The 23669-nt window shown below is 48.5% G+C and overlaps 1 protein-coding gene across 1 annotated transcript in view; it reads left to right on the plus strand.

Moving 5' to 3' along the window:
* Positions 1-708: 708 nt before the first annotated feature.
* The window catches only part of BIN1 (bridging integrator 1), an 84897-nt gene continuing 61936 nt past the window's right edge, over positions 709-23669 (plus strand). Inside the window, 1 exon segment of the mRNA XM_088519541.1 lies at positions 709-887. Coding sequence (XP_088375667.1) covers positions 804-887 — 84 coding nt within the window. The 5' untranslated portion in view covers positions 709-803.

Consider the following 23669-nt stretch of genomic DNA (forward strand, 5'->3'; position numbering starts at 1 on the left):
TGACAAGCCTGGCGTGTGGAACAGAATGAAGTTTTGGGGCTGAGCATTGGGTTTGAATGCCAGTACCAAAGGGGCTAACTGCATCCCAGGGAGCAATCCCTTGTGCCTTCTTGTGAAGGAGCAGAATTTCCTGGGATGTGCGTTTGCTCCCTGGGTATCGCAGGGCGAGATGAAGCCCTGGGGGGACGCGCGCTGTGGCGTGCTGCAGTTTGGGATGCTGAGGGGCAAGGAGGGCACCCGGCAGGACGGAGCCCGCTGCGCTGCTCCTGCTTGGGCTGCGGGAAAAGCGCAGCAAAAAGCTGCTTCTGCTGAAGTGCAACTCCGCAGGGGCTGAGGCACCGAGGAAGCAGGTACACCAGGCCTGGCCGGTTTTCTCCTGGAACTTGGTGCAAGTTTCGTGACGTTTAAGCGTCTCTCAGCGGCGCTCGGCGGCAGAGACACGCGAAGCACCGCACTGCGCCACTGCGTTACCGCCCGCCTGGAGCGGCCTTCGCGGGCGGCCCTGCTCAACCCCCTGGCAAATCCCAAGGCGGGAGGTGACCCGGGAGGTGTGCGGGGGGTCCCGGCCGGCGCTGCCCCTCACCCGCCTCTCGGGGCGGCGCGGCCCGCGCTGCTGCTGCCCCCTCCCGGGGCGGCGCGCGGCCCCTTTAAGGCGCCGCGTCGCGGCGGCCGCGGCGCGCGGCCCCTTTAAAAGGCGGCGCCGGGGCGCGGCGGGCGCGCGGCCGCGGCCATTGTGTGCCCGGCGCGTGCCCCTCGCCGCCGGCCCGGCGCTCGCCGCCGCCGCCGTTAAAAGAGCCCGCAAGATGGCCGAGCTGGGCGGCAAGGGCGTCACGGCGGGCAAGATCGCCAGCAACGTCCAGAAGAAGCTCACGCGGGCGCAGGAGAAGGTAGGAGCGGCGGCGCCCGCGGGGCGGCCGCCCGGGGATGCGGCGAGGGCTCCCCGCGCGCGGGGGACGGGGAGCGGGAGGTGCCCGGGCGCTTTAACCGGGTGTCTGTCGGCTGCGGCAGCCGCGAAGACCCGCTGAGCAGCGCCCGGTGCGAGCGCGGCTGCTGCGCCGTGTGGGTGACCTTAAGGAGGGCCGGGAGGGGAGGCGGCCGCCCGGCTCCGGGAGCCCCGTGCGGGCGGCGCGGGCGCTGCTGCAGGGCTCGGGATCCCCGGGCTTTGCCGCGGGTGGCGCTGACCCGATAAGGTCTGGAGTGGTGCGAGGGAGGAGAGCAGGAGCGGGCCCCATGGCGGCCGCCTGTCCCTCCGCGTTATCTTTAGCCGCTCTAATCCCCGGCGCGGGGGTGGATGCGGCGGCGCGGGGGGCCCGGTCCGCGCGGGGCGGCGGAGGGCGCTGCGCTGCCCCGGGACAAGGCGAGCGAATGGCGACCCCGGCGAGAGGCGGCGGCGGCGAGCGCCCGGCTGCCTCCCTGCGCTGCCGGCCTTTGCTTTGCGGCACCTTTTTCTGGGGTCGAGCGTGGATGAATACGTGGGTTTTTCCTTTATTGGAATCCCCGGAGGTGACAGGATGGGAAAGCTGTGTCCTGACGTCTAGTGCACCCTGAAGTCGTCATAGCCGCTAAATTCAGTCTGCATTAGCCACCAGATGGCAACCATATTTTTAGCTAATATCAAGGTAGATAAGGGCTGAGTCGCTCACCTGCTGGTGAAATAACCGCGTTTACCTGCCCCAAGCCCTTCCCTGTTCTTGCCTGAACGCCTGTGTGGTTTTGTCCTAGCAGAGGCTTTCCTGTCAAATCATCCCAGCTGGAAGCGCTGTTCCCTTGCTCCCATATCGTTCCGTGGTGGCTGAGGCAAGGGTGGTGTTTGGTTCGAGGGGCCATGGGAGGAACAGCAGCAACAACGGAGTGTTGAGCTGTGCGTTTCAAGGAATCTGTGAGATCCGAGATCCCTTGTTTTGTGGCTTTGCATAGGGGAAGCCAGCTGTGCTTTCATTATAGGGAGAAAAGAAAATAAAGCCCAGAGCACTTGTATCTAAGTTAACATGAATCCTAGGCTTTACAGCTGTTATAACCTTGAAAGAAATGAAACAACTTTCCTTTTGGGGTTTTTTAAAAAACAAATGGAACAAGACACAGGGGCTTTATCACCTGACTGGCTTCTCTGTGCTGTTTTAGCTTCTGCTTTACTGGTATCTCTGTTGTGGGGCTCTTCCAGCTAGTGAGGAATAACACAGCTGAGTGTGAAGAGGTGGCATCAGCGGTTTGCGTACTGTGCTGCTCTTAATCATACCATATATTCTTTAAAATCATAGATGTTATTAACGTGGATTTAACAGGAAAGATAAGTGAAAAGTCTGGATGCTTAGAGATGGGAATTAGGTGTTTAAAAAGAGTCAAGCAAAGTATGCAGAGGTAAATCAGGGTGCACAACAGAGCAGGTGCTTAAATGTATTAGAAGAGTGTTCTGAAGGGATAGTGAATGGGGTTTAGCTTTTTTTTTTTTTTTTTGCTTTTGAGGCTAAAACAAGCTGACAGTGTTCCTTCTACGTATCCTCTTTTGGTTCGAATTTATGATAAAAATTCTTCCCTTCAGTGCAACTCTCTTCTCTGCTCCTGGCTTTCTTGAGCCCTGGGACTTTGACCTCAGCCTTTCCCTCATGGTGAATATAAGCCTTGTGCTAAGCACAGAATGATGTCTTGTTGTTCAGTGCAAATTCTGCGCTGAAACACTCCACACATCCTTTTCTCCCTTCTGAGATGGCTATTGTGCAAAGTATGTAAGATATTCCTTCAGAAGTACTGTTTTTTTTTGAGCTATTCATCAAAACTGTTGGCTATTTTTGGAAGATACTTTCCCAGTTCAACAGGAAATATGGGGCAGAATAGTTGACTAGGCTGTTTGCTAATGGGCTGTGCACCCTTTTAACCCTTCTCTCAATTGAAATGTGGCCTCGGGTCTGATACTCTGCAATAATCTGCTCGTTGTCCAGAGATCTGCATGCAGCTGTTGCCTCTGTCAAGAGGAACTTACGTAGTGAAAAGGATCCCTGCAACCAGTGCAAACTCAACCTTCTTTGTAGCTAGCGACTAGGAGCTCCAGGCTGGGAGTCATGTGAATTGGTTATTTCTCCTTGGTGCTGAGCTGCAGGATTTTTAGACTGAGACTTCAAGCTCTGAACCTTTCATAGGTTCTAAATTGAGAAGATGGTTTGATGCTTTACACTCTTGGAGAGAACCTAGAGTCTGCATGCTCTTTAGTATATATAAATGCTCTTCCTCGATAAACACTTCATCCCTACGTCTAATAAGCCAGCTTCTGAGCAAAAATATGTAATGATGGGGGCTATTTATCTTAAATTTTGGATTTTTTAAAAATATCCTGAACTTCCATGGTTCTAATTTTATTTGAGGAATGTTCTATTTCTACAAACCTTCCTGTTTTGAACAAATTAAAATAGAGTCTCAGTGACATGATGCAAGCCTGGTGTCATGGTAACTACTCTGTGAGGTTCCAAGAGGAGCAAAAAAAATGTTTTTTATTTATTTATTGTTGCTCAGATGGCAGTGAGAAGCCGTGTTGGAGGACCAGCCTGTTTGTTTTTCTCCAGCATTTCCTTAGGGCTAGGGAGATATTCGGAACAGAGAGGGAATGGAGTGTGAGCATGCTGAGGATTCACAATAGTGAAGTTGATGTAGGAAGGAGAGCCTTTAGGAGCCTTTTTTGTTGTTGTTGAGATGAGTAAAAGTGGATGAAGTTCTTTTTCTAGATGTATCCTGAGCATGGGAAGTCCCTATGCTGATAGAAGCCAGAGGTCTCTGCTCTGTTTTCATCAGTGCAAAGCTGGGTCGAATTAGATATCTGAAACCTGGTGTCTGTGGGGCATGTTCTTCTGTGACATTGTGCTATTGTTCTCTTTCATTCTGTAAATCTGATACACGTATCGACAAGTCATGACCTTTTCCTCTAGCCGCAGGGAAGGATTCATTCTAGGACCCAGCAAAACTGTTTGGCCAACCCTTGTCTTTGAGAGTGTCACTTGGATCATAGATTCTGCTACTGACTTATTCTGTTACCGTGAGATGTCACTTCTGCTTTTTGTGCTTGTCGTCATTTATCTCCTCAATATTTACCCATCTCCATCTTTGCAAGATTTCCCTTGTTAAAACCTGCCATGCGTTCTGGTCTCCTCTGCACTCCGGGCAGGTTGGAAGTTTTATTCCTCGTCTCGCAGGGCTGGTTGGACTGTAGCTGCTCATAGCCAGGCTCGCTGGTGCTTATTCCCAATCCACCACAGAGCAAAAGGGTCTGTATGCCGATAAACCAAAGGCTCTCCGGAAGGATTTGCAACCCAGACGATGTTCCAGGTTAAGGAGGGCAGAGGGCTGCTCTCGGCAGGCCTTGTGGCCTGGGCTCCCAATTCTTTTTCTTCTAGTTAACATATCTCATGTCATAATTATAGTAGCACAGACTCTCAAGAAAAGAATCTTTTTCTTTTCCCAGATTTGTAGGGTTTTTGTTTCCCTTCCTTATCCTTTGTTGAACATGAGAAGATTGTGATTTGGGTGGAACAGGGTTTGCCAATGACACAGCTGAAGCTGCTGGGAGTCTCTGCTGAGGAACAGCACCCAAAAAACCTGTAACTTAAGTGAAGGCATCTTCAGCTTCACCTGTTGGAAGCTGCTTGATATGCAGGAACTCAGCAGATAGGAGACTTTAAAATGTTATGAATCCCAAAAGTTCCTTTAGTGAGAAGGAAGTGTCACATATATCTATGCAAGGTGGGGGGGAGGGGGAAGGCAGAAATTCCCTGTCGGTTTTGCCTCAGGATCATTCCGTCTCCTCAAAGCCCATGTGGTTCTCCCTGGGTTGGTGCAGGGTGGTGTGGAGCAGCATGCCTGGTTCCCTCGGGGAGGTGGAGAAAATGGATAGAGCCTGAAGAGCCAGGACAGCTGCTCTCTTGCCAATTCATCAAGAAATTAATTTTTCTCCCCTCCTGGAAAGCTTCCCAGAAGATAAGGAATGGGCTTTATTTCTATTAGGTTGGTTTCTCAAGAAGGTGATGGGTAGACCTCAGGTGATGGGTAGAATCTCAAAGATACTGTAGGTCTGAAGAGTGCTTGAAAGCAGGAGCTGGGGGGAGTGTGATCTGAATTAATGCTCCTCGTGTACAGATGATTCCAGTGTGAGCTCACACTGTATTACTGGGTACCGGGTAATGTGCACGGGAAGGGGAGGCAGCTGGGGTGGGGGAATGAAATAGGAAACCAGGCTCTGCATGTTTTCCTGCCCATGGAAGGAACAGTTTGATCTGCAGGGCGCTCATGGTGTCTCGGTGAAGGCCCCTCTACGTGTGGGGTTGACCGTGTGCTTCTGAGAAGCAGAATCTCGGGGCAAAGCCCAGAGCTGTTGCCGGCTGCCGTCTCTTCGCTGTGATTCTGCTCCTGCGGCAGCTCTCGCCAGCGCTGCTCGTGTGAGGCCAGGGACATGCACAGGGACGTGCTTGTGGGAGCACCTGGGAGAGCCGTGTCCAATGAAGGGTTTTGGTGAGGCTCTAGCCAGGGTGGGATTCATGTCAGGACACTCGTGACACCAAAGCAGTCTGTCCTGTCTCCATATGGTGCGTGCTGGTTGCTGAGCAAGGTTTTGTTTCTTCTACCCCAAATGACGTTTATTTCAGCATCACAGACCCTCCTGGCACATGACTAGCAAGTGGCATGAGCAGCCAAACTGTTTGCAGCCTAAGGTGTTCAGCATCTTGCAGGATTGGGCTTGTTCAGAAGATAATAGTGATAACAAATACTGCAAACTTTCTCTCCTTCCAGACTCTTTGGACATAGAAACAAGATCCTGTTGCTTCTCTTAAATACCTTAAAGCTTTGGTTGTGGAAGCTTTTTAAGTGATAAGAGGCTATATTAGGTTGATAGGTATTAGGGTACCTGTTTTCGCTGTTGTGGTGACAGGATGTGAATGTGTCCCACCTGTGAAATGGTGGGACTTTGACAGTCTTGGCTGCCAATCTGTAGATGCAGAGATCCAACCTTCTTTCCCCAAAGTGCTGTGTTGGCCACCTGACACTACCATGATCACAGCTCTCTTCAAGCACACGGGTGTAACAGATGTATCTGCTTCTGAAACTGTGCTGGGGTGAGCTCTGTTTAGCCCCGGGTTAAAGTCTGTGGGTAATTGTGCTTGGTGAGCGTTTCCAGAGAGGACCAGGAACTGAGAAACAGGGAGAGATGGGGCGCAAAAGCCAGACAGTGCTGACTTGGTTTTTTGTTGCCTTTCTTAGAAGAAAAAATAAAAAAAAGAGAAGTCTGTGTGGTGTCTGTCCTTAATATAGCCCACCAGGCAGGATGGAGAGTGCAAACTTATCAGTTTTGGAGGAAGGTTGTGCTTAAAGAGCAACTAAAGCCTCTGTGAAAACTGTTGGCTGTTGTTAATCTCTTAATGACACGCAGGTATCAAAGCCTGACATACTGCCCTTAGCAAAGAGCTGACCTTAAGGTTCAGAAGGCTGGTAGCCTGTTTTGAATCAACTTGTTTCTTGGGAATTCTTCATTATTGTGATGTTTGTTTTGTGTATCTTCAGAAGGCTTATGACTTCTTGTTAAAATTGCGTAAGAACTATACTAGTTTCTCCATTCTCTTGAAAGTTATCTTTCTAGTAGGGTGGTTACAGATTGGGATAGCCAAATTGCAGGTATTTTTCCCTGGGTTGTTGTCAACACTCCTGTCTGAAACTGAGTTAAACCGAACTGCAGTGCTTGCTTGCTAGTAGGGATGGAAAGGGATGGAAACTGTTTTAAAAACAGTTAAGTTGTGTGTGTCTGTTTTAATTTCATGCTGCCTGACCTGATTGCCTGTTTTATCAGGCCAGACACAATTGTGTGATTTAACCGATCTAGAGATGAATTTGGAAGTATTTGTGAAATAAGTGATTATATCCCATCCAACTTGCCTGAAAAGGTGCCAGTGACAGTTCTGATTGTATAGAGAATTAGCTGTAAAGACTGAGATTTGAAGAAATGCAGATCTCTGCAGCTGTGTACCAAGAAAGCTGCTCATGCAGCTCTAGTGGCCTTCTAGGTAGTGCTGTATATTCCTGTACGTTACTAGTAAGCCCTTGAGCTGGTACCAGCTCCAGAATTTTCTTTCCTGTAACTTGAATGGAAAAGGCCAAGCCTATCTGTGAATAAGTAAACTTGAGCCATCCATAGGATGGATGGACTCTGGTAATCCTTTCTTCATTGTGAAACATGACAGCAGTGTGTTCGTATTGCACATTACTGAAAAAAGGCCATTCCTGAAGCAATTTCAAGGTAGATATTGGACAGCCTCAATTAAGATGCTGCTGCTGAAGTAAAGCTCCATGTTTCAATACACTGTAAAGAAATTTTTGCATGCTTTTTACAGAGGTTGAGGAAGGATGGTTTTATAGACAAGGACGCAAGGCTGTTTTTGAATAGGGGGAAAGCATCACAAGAATACGTAAGCTTAAGAAATTGGAAGAGAGACTGGCTTTCTTTGTCTCAAAAGTGCAGCCCTGTATAGGGCCTGGGGGGCGAGAATTAGCAGACTATGATGTGGTAGGAAGGGGAGGTCAGGGAAAGTCAAAGGGGTGACGTGACTTGTGGCTCGTAGTCCCGCACTGGAATCCTGCATCCGGGCTGCTCATAATCTGCTGCTTGTCTGGAAATGGGTGGTCAGAGCAAGATGCTGGGCTAGACCTTTTGCCAAGCTGGAGACCTGGGCTCTTTTTTCCTGTGACCCTTGGTGAACATAAATAGTTTAGTGAGGAAGAGAACTGTGAGTGTCGGGGTGGGATGTTGCTGTGTCGTGGCTGTGGATGGAGCGGGTGACAGGAACGCTGTTGCCACGCTGGCAGTCTGCGTAGGTCCGGGGTGTGTTTAGTTGGGTGTTTTTCCAACTGCCAGTCCCAGATCTGCAGCTTGGGTGGGAAGTTTTGAGGTGAATCTTTGGGGAGGGTTTTGTGGTGCTTTCCCTACCCAAAGATGACATGGGCCAGGTTCTCAGCAAGTCTAGTGGGAGAGGGCAGCAGCCTCATCCGCACTTGCAGCAGGAAAACTTGGCCCAGCAAAGAGTTCTTGGATTTGCTGTTATTCAGCTCCCAATTCCTCTGGAGACAGAGGTGACCTCCGCAGGTGGAAAGAAAGGAAGGATGTTTAAAAGCTGCATCCTTCTGCCTTTTTAAGTCAGATCAACTGATGTTTAAAACCTTCCCTAGGAACACGCAGTAAGGGAGAGTCTTTGACGTGGTTGGGAAGACCCATGAAGAGCTCATCATCTCTTACGATCCCTCTTTGCCAGGACCAGCCACGTTCCCAACCCCAGCTTGGCCATGGAGGGCAGCACTCCTGAGTCTTCCCTCCTCCTGGTCCCTAGTTTCTTTCTATCTGCCTGTGGCTCCAGGAGTCTCAGCAGCTCATCCAGAGTCCCGTGTCTCTCCCCTTCATGCTGTTGCACGTTACGTGTTCCAGATCTGTCCTGTACTTGAGCAACTCCTGTTTTGTTCAGCAAGGCAGTCACGAACCCTTCCCGGAGCCCTTCTTGCCTCTTGGGGCTCTGCATCTGGTCTGTCTCTTCTGGAGCCCTCCTCTCTTGTGGTCCTGCCTCAAAGAGCTCCTCTGTCCCCTCCTTCCCAACTGCACCTGCTCCTTTATCTCTTTCCAGCTCGGGCATGGTCCCAAATGCCTCTTACGTTTTGTCCTGATTTGGTAGCTTCATTTTACATGAGTGTCTGCATAGAAACAAATATATCTTGCAAATATATCAGTATTTTAAAATGAGTGTTGCAGGGGAGGAGGAGGAGATGAGAAGGGGGATTTGTGCAACCAGCACTATTTATGCTATCTGTTCCTCTTACTAGTGTTACCACTAGCTATAGATAGGCTTTAATTAAGCTATGTTTAATGCCTACCCAAATAACAGACATTGATGTTGTGAAGTCCTGTTGCCTGGAATGTCACACTGATGCCAGCTGAATTAAACGATGCCGTTCTGGCCTTACTGCAGTTACTGCATAGCTGATACCCAGCCCCACAGCCGAGTGTCCGGTTTTCGCTGGGCTCCGACTTGATGCCAGCTTGAGGTTGAGGCAGCCAGAAGGGAGGGTGGAAACTTACCTGCCTTCCTGGAGACTTGCCTGTTTGTGGGTTTGGTGTCTGTTTATTTTCAAGTATATTCAGAGTAATGATAGATAAACATTTTATCCCATCTGTGGTTTGCTGAAAAGCTGAGATTCTGGGGAGTTTGCTGTTTCCCCTGCCTGATTCAAGCAAGAACAAGACAAATAGGAATTAAAAAAAAAAAAAAAGTTGCCCAGAGTGAGAGTTATGCCCAGAGTTGGATATAGCCAGGGTGACTGTGTTGTACAAGTACCTCCAACAGCTCTGTGGTCAGGTTCTAGCTGAGTGTTCTGGCAGAGCTGTACATACCTATAGTGGAGCTATAGGTACAGCAGAGGGAGAAAGAATTCTTGCTTCAGTGTGGGGATTTTTTTTTATTTTTTTTATTTTTTGTCCCAGTGAAGGATAATTCTTCAGTCTGGAATTTATGCTAAGGTGCAAGCTTAGCGTTGCAACTTAAGTGTTGTAGCTATTGCTCAGGGTAAGCTTAAGGTCAAAGGCCTTAAGGAGATTAGAGATATAGACAGAGGTAACAAGGAGACCAAAGCTGGGTTAATGCAATAAGAGCCCTTACAGGAACCTGCAGCCGAAGGTGATTGAACATCCTGAAGCCCCTGAGCTGTGGCAGGTGTGGGAGCGCAGGACCATGCAGTGACCAGGCTGGGATGTGGTGCCAGGTAGAGCTGAGCCGGCTCTTCCGTGCTCGCCCCTGCTGTCTGGTGGCTTAATTGAGACTTGTACGATGATAGAAACAAATCCACAGAGCTGCATGCCGTGGGGTGGCAAAATGGAATTCCAGGAGAGGAAAAACAAGTGAGGGGGGTGAAAGCCCTCTGTACACACGTACTGAAACTTGGGATTTGGAGCATCGTGTGCGTCGGAAGCAGTTACGTGGAACAGTGTCGTACGTGCACCAGGAACCCCAGTCAGCAGAAGACTGATGGTGGTAAAACCTCCTGAGAACTGATGATTTGCATGCCTTTTTTGTAAAGCATGCTTGGTGCAAGCTGTCATGAGGAAGATAACTCTTGCATCCTGAGGATATAGCGTGTGTTCTCATAAACTGCCATCATGTCTCCCTTTCCTTCTTGAAAACAGACCATTTAAAGGCTGATGTTGAAAGACAGAAGGTGTGTCAGTTTTCTCCTTCAGCGAATACCGATTCAGTTAGTCTTTGGTGCTCATCTCATATTGTAGGGTTTGGACAAATAATATTCTCGTTTCCATAACTTGTTTTTTTGCTGTTCTGCTTCTCAGCCAGGGTCTTGTGCTTGTTCTTGTACAGTGCTGTGAGAGCAGCTTCAAAGATGCCCTTGCTACACCATGCTTCCTTTTGAAAGCCCCTTGTGGAGTTTTATCACATACAATTAAACACATATTACACATGTAAATATTAATACCATGCCCTTGTAGGTAAGGCTCTCCCATCACCCCCCTTAAAGCAAGTGTCAGCGAAGCTCAGTAGTTGCTGCGAGATGGCAAAGGTTTGTTTTTCATCCCTGACTGTTGCATTCCTGGCTGAACTGGTGGTGAAGCTCAGGCTGGCAGAAATGCGGCTTCCCTCTGCCCTGCTGTCCATTCATCCCTGTACGTTATTTTCTGCACATAAAAGGCTGTGTCTGCATAAATTAATGGAGTCTAACTGATTCTTGTCAGAGAAGGAAAAATTGCATTGTCCTTCCTTGCCACCTTAATTTCATGATATTCAAAGCTGCTAACAGCACATTTCCTTTCCTGCTGGTTTATGCTGCACCAGTGCATTTCTCCTGCCATGGGTGCCAAAGATGGTGTTCCCAAGGCCTCTCCGAGTTCTTGTTAAAATGTGAGTGTTGCCAGGGAGTGGTTAATGTTTGGCAATGTAGCTGCTGTGCATCAATGTTAATGTAGTGAAGGTAAAAGGTCTTAACGTCCCCTGAATGGCTTCTGCCTCTCTGGAAGTGTTGGAGTTGGGCTAGATGATCTCTAGCGGTCCCTCCCAACCTCAACCATTCTGTGACTTTTTAAGCCCATATTGTTCAGATGCTGATGATATAAACAGTAGTTTATAGGCGGGGGAGGAGGAATGATGCTACTTGCACTTATCGAGGTTTTTCCACCCAGGGAGAGCTGATCTATCCAAAATCAGTCTCAAAGCAGGTGAGAAGATGCATAGAGAGGAAGGGATAGGGAAGGGAATGCAGTGCAGGACTGCAATAAGCTGCTGTGCAGCCGGGTATCGCTGTGTGGGCCAGGAACCCACCCACCTCAAAGCAAAAGTTCTTCCTGCCCTGCTGTGGGAAGCTGATTCTGTAAATGGACTATTTGGAGGCTCCAGAGCACAGCTTTTCCAATCACAGCACCTGCAGGGTCACCTCTAACACGGCTTGCAGACACAATGTGGCTTTGCCCCGTCATAGCTCCGTGCTTAAAGAGCATTACTGTGATTATCCAGAGGGTGGATTAATGACAGCTGATGGATATTTTGGAGGAAGGAAGAGGTGCTCGTGAGGTGAATGAGTTAGCAGACTGGTTATGCAGAACAGTGCAGTCTGCTTGTTTAAAAAGCAAGTTCAAGAGATGGCACAAGTAGCTATATCCTGTCTTGAGGAGCTTGAGGAGGCAGATAGGAAGGGGTATGGCAAGTTGGGTCATTAAAATTGTCATGAGGGAGTTTTGGTGCTGTTTGAGGTACTATGGGTAATTCTGGGAATAAAATGTAGATTAAATATAAGATTCTTCCATATGTCTAGATTTTGTCAGCTAAATGAGTTGTGCAAAAGACCGGTATTTTTTTAGCTGCAGCATTCTCCTATCTTTTATGAGTAGAAGAGCCCTGCAAAATGGGACTCTGTGGAATCCCAAATAGGAGGCTAAGAAATAATGCTGGAGTCTGATCTCTGTACAGAGCGAGGGTGGGTAGGATGGAGGTGAGATGGTGGGGGGAGGCGAGGGGGTGACCTAGCCCTAAAAACACTTCGATAGCCCAGTGGGAGAGCTGGGAATTGTGCAGGCTGTTTGCTGAGGAGCAAAATGGGAATGTTCTCCCAGTCACAAGAGGATACCTGATGTGTTAAAGGAACAGACATGGTGTTTCACAGAGCTGCATGGCAAAGCAACTGTATTAAAGGCAATGAAGAATGGGCGAGAGAGTTGGCATGAGGACAAGGGGCACTGTCTGCAGTGGCAATGACACAGAGGACCTTCTCCTTCCTACAAGAGCTGCTCTAGGTGAACAGGGAAGAATGGCAGTGCTGGAGTGATGGCTGGTCTTGTCTCTGTAGCGTGGAATTTGGGACCGAGTCCTGCCTGGGGACAGGCTCCTACTGCCCTGCTGTTGCTGGGGGAGCTGCACGTGCAGTGCTGGCTGTGTGTGTCCTCAGAGCCCTGCATGGGCACAAATGCCTCTGCCTCCCAGCCCAGCAGAGTAACAGGAACGCAGGTTTATTTCGTGGGTGAATTAAAGTTCGTCTTCAATGGGCTGTGAATGAAAAGCCACATGGGGCTGTGGATGGGGCTACCCAGTGGCGGGCCCTGGATGTGAAGTTTCTCTGGAGCCTTCGGTGCCCTCCTGCCGCCCTGGGCTGGTGGGCGCCGCAGCGGGGGCAGCCCGGGCACGGGGCCAGGGCCCATCCTCCTGCAGGCGTGGAGGGGAACCAAAGCCGGGTGGGTATTTTTAGACAGTGAGTAGGGACAAGGGATAGACACACCTGGAAAAAAAAGGACTTCTTGCATTTTTGGTCTCATAATTCAGGGGACTGAGAGGTCTTCAAGGATGATTAATTCCTTGTTGCGTGGAGTGAAGAGCAGAAAGTAAAATGCCTTTTCTTTCTCCTCAGATGAAACAAGTACTTTTTGGAGATAAATCTGTCATCCTTGTTATCTGCTGCCATTATGGCTCCCTTCTCTGTTTCCCCCATGAGCCAGCTCCAGTCCTGTAGCGTTGAGGAGGCCCTGTGAACCTCAACTGCAGACAGCTCCTTGGCACGCCGTAAAAATTGAGAGCTTAACTCAGATGTACCTTGCCCTGTAAAGGCAAAAAAAAGTTTGAGTGGGGGAACTTAAACTTTTTGGGAGGAGTGTATTAGTGTAGTTGCCCTGGTTTGTTACTGTAATATGTAAGGATTGCTTATCAGAGCTGCACTGCGAGTACTTCTTTGAGCCCGTCCTGTACATCTGTCCCTTCTCCCTACTTCCCCCAAGATATTTTCAAAAATTCAAAAAACGAGAAGTTTGGGCAAACTATAGTCTATTTATCTAGGCTATTTGGGGACTAAAGCCTAGGCATCCTGCGTGTCCTGATCTCGTATCTCTTTTTGTCTGAGAGTTACTGTGTGGGGATGCCCTTTGGAACTGGCTTTCACTGTGCAGTTAGAGTTTTGGCTTTTTGGAAGAAAAAGACGCTTTGCAGATGGGATTCATCCTGTACAAGAGCGATTCAAGGTTGGAAAAGTAAATTTGGCTTCATCCTGCCTTTCCCATCACTCAGCTTTTGGAAGCTGCAAGCCTGAAAGCCAGGAATACAGTCAAGATCTTTGTTTCCTGCAGCAATAGCTGGCCTTGCCTCAGTGTCAAAGCCTTATCTTGCCAGTGTGTACTGACAGCGTGATGGTGTCCGAAAGATACGGAGCAGCATTCCGGAGCTGTGAGGTCGTGCACTTAACTGTGATAATCTCTCTTCAGGGGCTATGTGAAAATAACAGCCAGTGATAGAAAGAAAATGAGTTCTGTAGAGAGCCATCATGACTTGTTCGAGCCCAAACTGGATGTGTGACAGACAGTTTCTAGGGCAGCTTTTTACAGTTCTGAAGGGAACTGACAGTTCCTCCACTTCCACTCTTAAGAGGAGTGGGTTATGGTTAATGTCTGTTACTGACTACAAGTAATTTAGAGTTGCTTGATAACATTCACTACTTTCAGGCAGCAGATCATTCCTCCTTTCGGTCTCTTCTTTCCTTCCATCTCCACTCTGTATTCTCCAGTCATCACGACGCCTGGCAGGAAGCCAAGACCTGGATGTTTCATCAGGCAGCTACGAAGCAGGACGTACCCCCAAGATATCTAGGGGAAGCCCTAGGAGCCTGCTGCTGTGTACCCGGTGCCTTTTGAGCATACGAGAAAGTGTCCTTGCTTTGACCATTTCCCTCTCCTCCTGGGGAAAGAGAGAGAGGGGAGAGAAAAAACCTTTACCTTCAGCAGTCACATCCAACATCTCGCTCTTGAAATTTTCACTGGTCCTGACGAATAAAGGGGACCCTCCTTCCTCTTCCAGGTTAATACTTGGTTCTCAGCATTCTGTTACTCTTTAGTGATGTTTCTGTATTTCTTGTTCTAGATCCTTCTTGCTGTGTTTTTTTCTTTCTCTTTCCGTCCTTGTTAACTTCTGCCTATGGTAGTTGTGCAACCAGACCAGAATGCAAATGGAGCTGCCTCTTTGATGCTTGCCTACATTTAATCATGGGGCTCTGGTTATTGCTGAGGAAATAAAAGAGTGAGTGCACCTTGATGTGTTCTCATCTGAAAGTTTAATCAAAGAGCTGGCTAATAAACTATAATCTCTGTGCACTGCAGTGGTTGTCTTAAATCTTCAGACCCTTCAGCTGCTGTAATCTTTAATGTGATGAGAACAGACTGTCCTGGGAGTTGATTTGGGTTGTTCCCTCTTGCCCTGTTCCTGCTCATTTGCCTGCTTCTATGTGGCTTCTTACCATGTCCAAGTCTTCCTTGGTTCAGTATCTGCCCATAAGGGGTTAGTATCTTTGTAACACCGTAGTGAGTATTGGACCCTTAATGGCCCACATGAAATCTAGGAAGGAAGTGCAGCCATGCTAGTATGAGTGGGTGTTGTGTGGTTAAGACAGATGCTGCCATCCCATGTTATGGGATGGACCCTCTGTCCCTCTTGGTCTGTTCATGAGTCGTTGACTCTGTTGCCCAGGGAATATTGTCCAGAAGCCTGCAAGGCCAGTCGTTGTCTTGCCCTAGAATTCAGCAATTTGTCTTTGGATAGAAAAAGGCTTTGCTGTGATCTTTTTCCTTTAGAAGTGGCAGTGAATTTTTGGTTCTGATGAAATGCAGGTTTGGCAACTCAATCTTGATGTTTTTTTGGGGACCTCACAAATAGAGACAGGACATGTTCTGTTCCAACTGTCTGGCTGCTGAATCTACCCCGTTAGCCAAAGACCCACCCTTGCAGGCAGCGTGACTGGTGAAAACAGCGACCCAGCGCTTTGTAAGAAGGTGCAAGTAGATGCTGCTGCTGAGAAAATCTGTCCCACTCGTTCGGAGTCAGGTTGGGAAATCAGAAACCATTGGTGACTCTTACCGCAGATCTACATTGCTACTTTTGAGGTTCTTCTGTGTGGGTGTTTTTCCCCCCCCCCCCCCCTTTCCTTCCTCCCCCCATCCTGTTTAGTGCATGAGCATGAAGCAGCTCTGTCCATCTATGCTGGAGAATGTACTTCAAGGGAGGGTCTTACTTTTTCTTATAAGAAGTAAATTTAGAGCAGAGTACTCACCTTGGAAACTGAGGCTATGGAGATCTTTTCACTAAGAGTGATTAGGTGGCAGTAGCTTTGAATGCTCTTATAAATGAATAGTGTGCAGAGGTTTCCGTGTCTCCTTCCTAATGTCCAAAGGCTTCTAGGATGCTGACTTTAAGAACCTGGGGCCCTTTGAGGTGCAGCCTCTGTCAGCGCTGGCTGGAGGTGCACAGAAGTTGGAAGCAGCCCAGCTTATTCTTTCCTCCCCTTTTGCCATCGTGTTTCCTAGCACTGCTGTAATCAATCCCTGTTGACTCTGGCGTGGCTGTGCTGAAAAGCCACCCCAGGACAAAAGCTCCTTTTGTTGAGAGCTGCAGTCAGGCACATGGACATGCTTCTTGGCACTTACCTCTTCCCATGGCATGTGCTGTGGTGGTTCTGTCTCTCAGGATGCCTGTCCCTCAGCTTGACGTTGCCGCACAGGCCGTGGAGTGCTTGAGTGCCATATTTTGGGTGAGGGAGGTGAGGAAATGCTTGAATCAAGTGGCATTAAATTTTTACAAGAGAGGAAGGCAAGTATTGGGTCAACATGCCTTTATGTAGCCAGATGCCTGTAACAAACTTCACACAGTTTTTTCTCTGTTAAAATACTTGGTGTTTGTACAGCTGATGCTCAGTTTTTTGTTTAAACCTGTCTTTATTCAACCAAAATCGCCCTTAATACAGCTTTTAAAACGGTCAAATTCTGCAGGCTGCGCAGCACTGACACCGCAGCGCTGCTGTGACAGGGTGGAGAGTTTGAGGAGGGAGCGGGAGCAGAGGCACAAGCTGGGAACACCCACCTGGTGCCGGTTCCCCTCCCTCCTTGGCTTTCTGTTCCCCTTGGTGGGAGCACCTAGTTCCTGTCCTTGCTTGACTGTGGTTCTGCCTCTGATTAAGGAGGGAGAAGTGAAATCTGTGGTTGGAGAGGCTCCCTGTTGGGATAGGTTCTTATGTGACCATGACCGGTGGAGATGGAGAGGTGGCAGTGAGATCTCTAAAGCTTCTGCTTAACCTACCAACAACCAATGCCAAGCAGATCTCTGCAGCATCTTTCAGTGTGGCTGGCAGATGAGATAGCTGCTCTGTCACCATTGACAGTAGCCCTGATGCCTATGCCTTTTCTCACAGGTGACTGCAGGGTTGTTTAGCTGATGGCATCCTCCTTGTGGGGAGGAAGGCACGGAGAGGTGTGTGGATGCCTTGTTTGCTTCCTGGAGCTAGGAGGGTAGTGGCAGCCACAGAACACTTGCCGGTTGCTGTCGTGACTCATTTTTATTAAAGTCACGCTAAGCCAAAATTAGTCTGTGGAAGCTGCCCGGGAGGCTGGTGTGACGGTAATGGAGAGGACGGCGCGTGGGTTAGCGCCCCATGTGCTGGCGCCGGCCGGGCTGGGCCTGCCGCCCGCTGCGGTTCCTGCGGCCTCGCGGGGGTCCCTCAGCGCGAGGGTTCCCGGCAGGCCCAGAGCTCTGCCGGGTGGTGACCTGGCATGTGCCGAGTGTGCGCAGCCACGTGGCACCTCCGAGTAGCTCTGTGTGCGGGTCAAGAAGGGGATATTGCTCAACTCTCTCCTCCATTTCTGGAACTGTAAGAAAGTAGAATTTATGAGGTTTTGGAAAGAAAACCTTTTACCACTTTAGGTTCTTCTTTATCCTGCATGCACTCTCTAGGCTTACCTCTCAGTCATTACTCGTAATTCAAGTAGATGGTCTCTTGTTAGATTAATGCAGTGCTTGCTCTTTGGTCAAAAGCTTTGACTGCTCTTGAAGGGGTTAGACCTGTGGGTCAGAGCTAGGTCTAGGGTGGTGCTTTCTCTCATCCCCTTACCTAGATGAGCTGTGAACATGGCAGCAGAATTGTAGGAGACCCTTAAAGCTGTGATGGGGAGTATACCTCATGAAAAGGTCTCATACCTGCCCTTCAGAGATGGACTAGAGTAGGGTTTCAAACTTTTTCTTTGCTCGTGGGCCTTATTTTATTTATTTATTTTCTGGGGGTTGGCTTCTCTGTGTCAGCCATACAGACTGCTTTCTATAGTGTTCTTCCTGGCCCAGACCTTGAAGTCTGCAGACCACATATTGAAAATCATGCAGTGTTCCCATTTATTGCCAGATCTGTAATTTCAACTCGCTATGTTCTTTCTGGCCTTGGTTTCTGAATAACTGCCTGTATTTCTTTTACACTTTGTGATTTTAAGCAAATAATTATATGTGGGCAGACACCTATTAGATGTTGTGCGTGTGCTTGAGTTGTCCTTGGTCTGTTTGTGTGAGGGAAAAATTTTTCAACTTTCCAAAAAAAAAAAAAAAAAAGGCATTTAATTCCAAAGCCCAAATGTGTGTATTGAGCTCTGCATATGTGTGTGTTGTTTGTTTGTTTTTCCTTCTCTCCATATTCACTTAGGTTCCCTTCCCTCTACTCCAGTCCTGAAACTCATGATCATCCCTTAGTGGCCAAGACTGCTCCTCTTATAACCTGTGTTTATCTGGCAAATTCAAGATTTTCTTTCCCTTCACGCTGCTGCCACTTCCACCGCTGTTGGAGATAACCCATTACCTTGTGATTGGGGATAGTAACCTCCTCCCTTGAGGTGCTGTTAGAAAGGAATCTTTTTTTGTTAGAAATGAACATTATGTGAGGGGATCAGAAGGACGTGTCTCCTTTCCTCCAGCTGCTGTGTGACTTCACTCCCTCCCCTGAACCACAGAGAGGGCTCCAAAAGGAAGAATAGGGCAATGAAAGCTCTGCTGTCTGCTCGTTGGCAGGAGTAGAGCTGGACGTGGATTGGACTGTCAGCAAAAATAGCTCTGTGGAACAGCTGCCTCTGTACAAAGTCTTCTCTGGATTGGAGCAGGAAGCTGGAAGGGCTTTGGTTCCTAGTGTTGCCGTGCCCTGATGGAGCCACAGGCCCTGACTGAGTAGCCATCGGGTGAAAGCAGGTGTAGAGCAGGGTGTGAAGTTGTTAACTCCCTGTCCTGATGATGCTGCGTGGGACTCTGCTTTTGGGCCTCTTTCTTAGATTGCAGTTGCAATGGTCTGCTCTGTCTCGGGGCAGAACTCGTGGTTCTAGGGGAGTGGAGTGTAGGGCTCAAAATGCCCCTTGGAGTTGTGTAAAGAGTAGTTAGGATGGAGGGATAAGGTATTCTCCTGCTTATCTTTGCTATTTGTCTTGGTTTTGTAAAGATATAACTCTTGGCAGAGTGAGCTCAGACCCCTATTTGATTCCCTTCTATACCCTCTGTCTCCTCTCTCTGATCCCACTGTTGCTGTGCTCAGCACCTGATGCAGCAGATGTGTTTGGGCTGATGTTTTGAAATTTTAGTGAGGCCTTTGCTCTGCTCCAGAGGTATTAAATGCACACTAGCCGTGTCTCTCTCGCACACCCTCTGTCTGCACAGCGGTCTTCTCTTCATTACCCTCAATCCACCCTTTCAAATATGGCGACCCCTGGCCCCATCAGGCAACGTTGAACCACCTTCTGCTTCCCCCAGTGTCAGATCATCTGTTACTGTTAAACCCTATTTGATCTGTTCATCACTGCCCTCCCTGCCACCTGTTTAGTGTAGGTCTGGGCTTTGCTCTGTGTGATTCCTTCTCAGAAAGCTGAATTAAAGTTTTGTTCAGCTTCTAAGTCCCTCCAGTCATTGAAATCTTGGTTTCCTTTTGCTGGTTCTGCCCCTTTCCTGACATCAGCAGCAGGAAAAGAAACTGCATTGGGAACCACCAGCATAAGAGTGACTGTCAAAATAAAATGAAAGGAAGACCTCAGATTTACGATGGAGGAAATTCATTCAAAGGAATGCAGCAAGAGGAAGAAGACTCCACTTGAATTCAACTTGTGGGACAAAACAGGGCACAGACTTGTATGCAATAATGTGGAATAATAAATGCTTGTAGTGTTGCTGTACTGATGTAAAGATCACAATGGGGAGAATGATATTTCAAAAGCAGAAGCTTTTCAAAAAAGCTGTATAGGAGAGTGATTGTTATCCAAAGTTGCCCATGGACTGTGTGGAGAAGTTTAATGTTTAAATGAGACTGTTGTTTAAAATAGATAAATTGCCCAGTTAATTTTAACAAAGTGTTTAAGTGCATCCTGTTGGACAGCACAAAAGCTTCTCTGTTCCTTTCTTGCTATTTGGATTTCACATGAAGCTGTGCTGATTGGGTGCATGCTTCCCAAAATACAGTAGAGTGGTTGGAAAGGACTGCTGTATTGTAAACACTCTGGCACAGTCTACCTCTAGGCCACATCTCTTTCTGGTGGTTTTGTCACTGTGATGAAGTGGCTTTTCTTTAGCAGATGAGCTGGTCTGAGGGCACAGCTGATACTGCTGTAATGTCATATCTAGTGCACGTTAAAAGCATATGCTGCTCTGTGTGTGCTCTTGTCCCAGTGTGTGCTGTCATGCCTGGGTGTTCCCTGATGTTGAACAGAAAGGAGTCTGGCAAACTCCTGAGGAGGGCTGCCTTGCTGCAAGGCGCTCCGAGGGGCTGAAGCATCGAGACCCACGTTGGTGTGGAGTGAGTCGGGGACTGGAGGGGTGTCTTAGCAGGTTCCTACGTTTGAGTTCTTATGACTGAGAAAGATTTCAGTACAAAGTCTGAGCATGGTGCGGGGAGCCTGGCGTGTATCACATCTGATGTGTTGTGTGAAGGAAATGCGGGAGCCTGTGAATGCTGTGGAGTGGGCTTCTCTGGTTCAGGTGCTGTTCTTGTGCTTGAGCCCTTGGGATGGTGTTTTACAGTATTGGCTCCCAAGATCTATGTTCTAGGCAGGATGCAGACCTGTTTGACATGGTAAACTCAGAGTCTGTAGTCATGAAAACCTCCTTGCCCCCAGCCCAGTGCAGAGTGAAGGGGTTTTATATCTTCTACAGCATGAGGTGGTTGGAGGCTCCACTCCACCTTGGGTCTCTGGTTTTGCTCTAGTGTCTACATGTTCAACTGAAACATGTGGCTTAAGCTGCATAAGGTGGAGTTTTGAGGCACTTGTTCTTGGTACTGCAAGGAAACCTTTAAATAAATTGTGAAATACCGAGAGGGTGGCATGGAAGACAGATTTAGCCTCTGCAGATACAGATATTCTTGTGGCTGTGCCCTCACCACCCACGTCTGGACCTCCACATAGTTCCACAAATGGTGGCCATGTGGCAGAGTGGGGGAAATAGTGAATGGATATGACTTTAACCACCTTGGGGCTCAACCAAAGTGCCTGGTTGTAGCTCAAAGACATGAGTTAGTGTTACCTGGGCTGGCTTTGGAGGCTGACTCCTGGTAACCTTCTGCAAACCTGCCTTTAGGCAGGGGAAGAAAAGCAGAAATGCAAATTCCAGCTTTTGCTTTCCTTTGCTTCTGGCTATAGAAATGAGCAGGCTTTAATCATAGAGGTCAGCAAGGCCTCCAGGCTCTGGACAGACATTTTACTTTATTGTTAGCCTGTATAACTGAGCACCGAGTGACTCATAGAACAAGGCTGGTTTTCTTTAATCTTGTGTAAACTGGGTTTGCATGAAAACATTTTCATTGTCATGACAGAATGTGGCTGAAAACTCTGACAAAATCAGGTCTTCAGTGACAAGAAAAGAGTGTTTTCTGTAGAAACTCTCAACACTAGTGAAAACTGAATACTGATTTTTTTTTTTTTTTAAAAAAAAGGGGGGAGAGAAAAAAAGAGAGAATTCCCCTAGAGGAGCCAGTAAAAGGATTTTGTTTGCATTTTGGTCAGAGAAAGTGAGACTCTCCTCAGCTGTGCCATGAAAGCAGAGGTGGTTTGATGGAGCTCTGGAGCTTGAGCCTCTGGTACAAGGCAGCAGTGGATGTGGTGGTTGAAGGTCCAAGATCTACCACACTCTTTTCTGGAATTAGAGTCCCGGACTCCTTGGCTTCTTTGACTTGTGAGTGCTTGCAGCTTGCAAGCTGCTCAGGCTTGCTTCAGCATAAGTACAGTATTAGTAAGTAGATTAATTCCTATAACAAACAAAACTTGTGCTAAAAAAAGTATATTTTGCAATACAGACATGCCCTCTTACCTTAGTTGCCTGTGAAGAGCTGGCCTCTATGCCACAGCAGAGCGCTCCCATGGTAGGAGTAGGCTGAGACTCAGACTAACTACCCTTATTTTGTCTCTCTAAAGTTTCCTTTAAATAATGCAGCAAACATATCCAAAGAAAGAGCGATCCTGGAAATATCAGTGCATATGTCATCTTGAAAATGTTTTGAAGCTTTCTGTATGTTGATGTGAAGCTACTCCTTCAGTTTTCTTTGAGGAAAGTGTCATTTGTGTAAACACCTCGAGTTGCTCAGGGCTTATCAAGTATTGTGATGAAGTAGGTAAAAGGGTTGTTTAAAAAGTTACAATCTTCACTTTGAAATCAGAATGAGTTGGAGGCCGTTAAAGAGTTAGCTGTTACCTTCCCAGGAATTTTCTCCCCTGTTTATCTGGCCACAATAAATTTATGGTTCTGTTTCATAACTGCTCAAAGGATTAAGGACTTTGACTTGAACAACTCTCTGCTGCAGGAGAGAACAAAGAAGCCCCAAATGTAATCCCTTGAACTTCCAGAAGTTTAAAAAATGGGTGTTTAGTTCTTGGTGGCACCCACGCGCCTGAGCGGGTGACATGAGAGCCGAGTTTGGGCTCGGTTCAGTTTGCTCTCGTGTAGCCTTCTGCAGGTGCGTTGACTCCTGTGTGAAGTACTGCCTGTTTGTATGAGTGACGTGGGCCTGCTCTAAAATCTGGAAGCCTCTCCAAGTAAGGCTGTGACATGCTGTGGTGGTGTGGGGGACAGGGCTGGGGAGCTGCAGGTTCCTGTGGTGATTAATGGCCGGAGAGAGGCGGGCAGGCCTGCGAAGGGCCCTGCGCTCGCTCTGCCAGCGACAGCTGGCAGTGGTGTTGGCTACAGCCGCTCGGCTCTGCTGCCTGTGACTGACAGTGACACAACCCTGTGCTCCTCCCAGCCGTGGCTTAAACCCAGTGACATTTAGAGCAGAGCTCGCTTCTTCGGGCTAAGTTTAGGGGATGATTTTTGTGTTTGTCTAATGAGATAAAAAGCAGAAGACATTGGCAAGTAAAAATGGAATGGGAGTTTCAAACTGTGATCAGACTCGGTGAGAGGGAGGCACATGAGGCTGCTGCAGAGCCTTGTTTAAGACATCCAGGTGCTAAAGATCTATTACCTGCTTTGTCAGTCTTGTTTTCCTCTCTGGAAATGCGGGGTATTTATCCCTAGCTTTAGGGCTGTCTGTTTGGGTTGTCTTTTTTTGGTGGGGGCGGGGGGGGGGGGGGGCAGGCTGCACTTGGAGCTGGCCAGCAGCCTGAGCCCCACCTTTGCACAGCTAATGACACATTTATGGGTGTATGTCCCCAAGCCATCTGGAAATAGCTTGTGATCTTAGCTGCCTGCTGAGATTTCAGTTTCCATGCACGCATGTTACTCTAAGAGGCTTATCCTGCTGGTGGAAGCCCCCCGTTGCCCTCCCACAGCAGCACCAAGCGGGCAGGGTGGCTCTCGGCCCTGCCTTACAGGGGCCATTGGCTAAGTCTGTCCCATTTGGTCCCACGCTGGTGGTGCTGAGGTGCTGCGTGAGCGAGAAGGCAGGTCCTTGCCTGGTGATGGCCAAACAAGAGGGGTCTGGAGCCTTTGAGGACCTCTTGAATGGTGGTTGGGTGGGGAGGGCTCAGTCGCTGTCACACTGGAGCCTGTCTCAGATGAACAACCTAAAAGGGAATGGCTTGTGGGTCTCCTGCTGTGCTGTCAGGTTTGCAGGAGCATGACTTTCTTCCAGAGCTGTCTTTGACAACACCTGATCTGGCAACTGGTCATATAAACCAGATAGGAGTGACTGCTTTTTAGCCTTACCCCTCAGGGCTGGATACTCTATCTCCCCTGCTAGGCACATGAGGGACTTGCACCTGTGTTCTCCTGGCATAGTGATGAGAAATGGGCTCTGAAAGCTGGCTGAGCTCAGCTCACCTGTGACTTCAGACAGCACCCATGGAGTTACTTGGGCAGAGATTTGATGGCAGGTACTATGTGGAGAGGCCGTCTGCACAAGCCGGATAAACCTATTTCAGA

This window comes from Tinamus guttatus, unplaced genomic scaffold (assembly GCF_059628265.1).
Source record: "Tinamus guttatus ecotype Peru unplaced genomic scaffold, ASM5962826v1 Tinamus_guttatus_pri_ptg000060l, whole genome shotgun sequence".
Lineage (NCBI taxonomy): Eukaryota > Metazoa > Chordata > Aves > Tinamiformes > Tinamidae > Tinamus > Tinamus guttatus.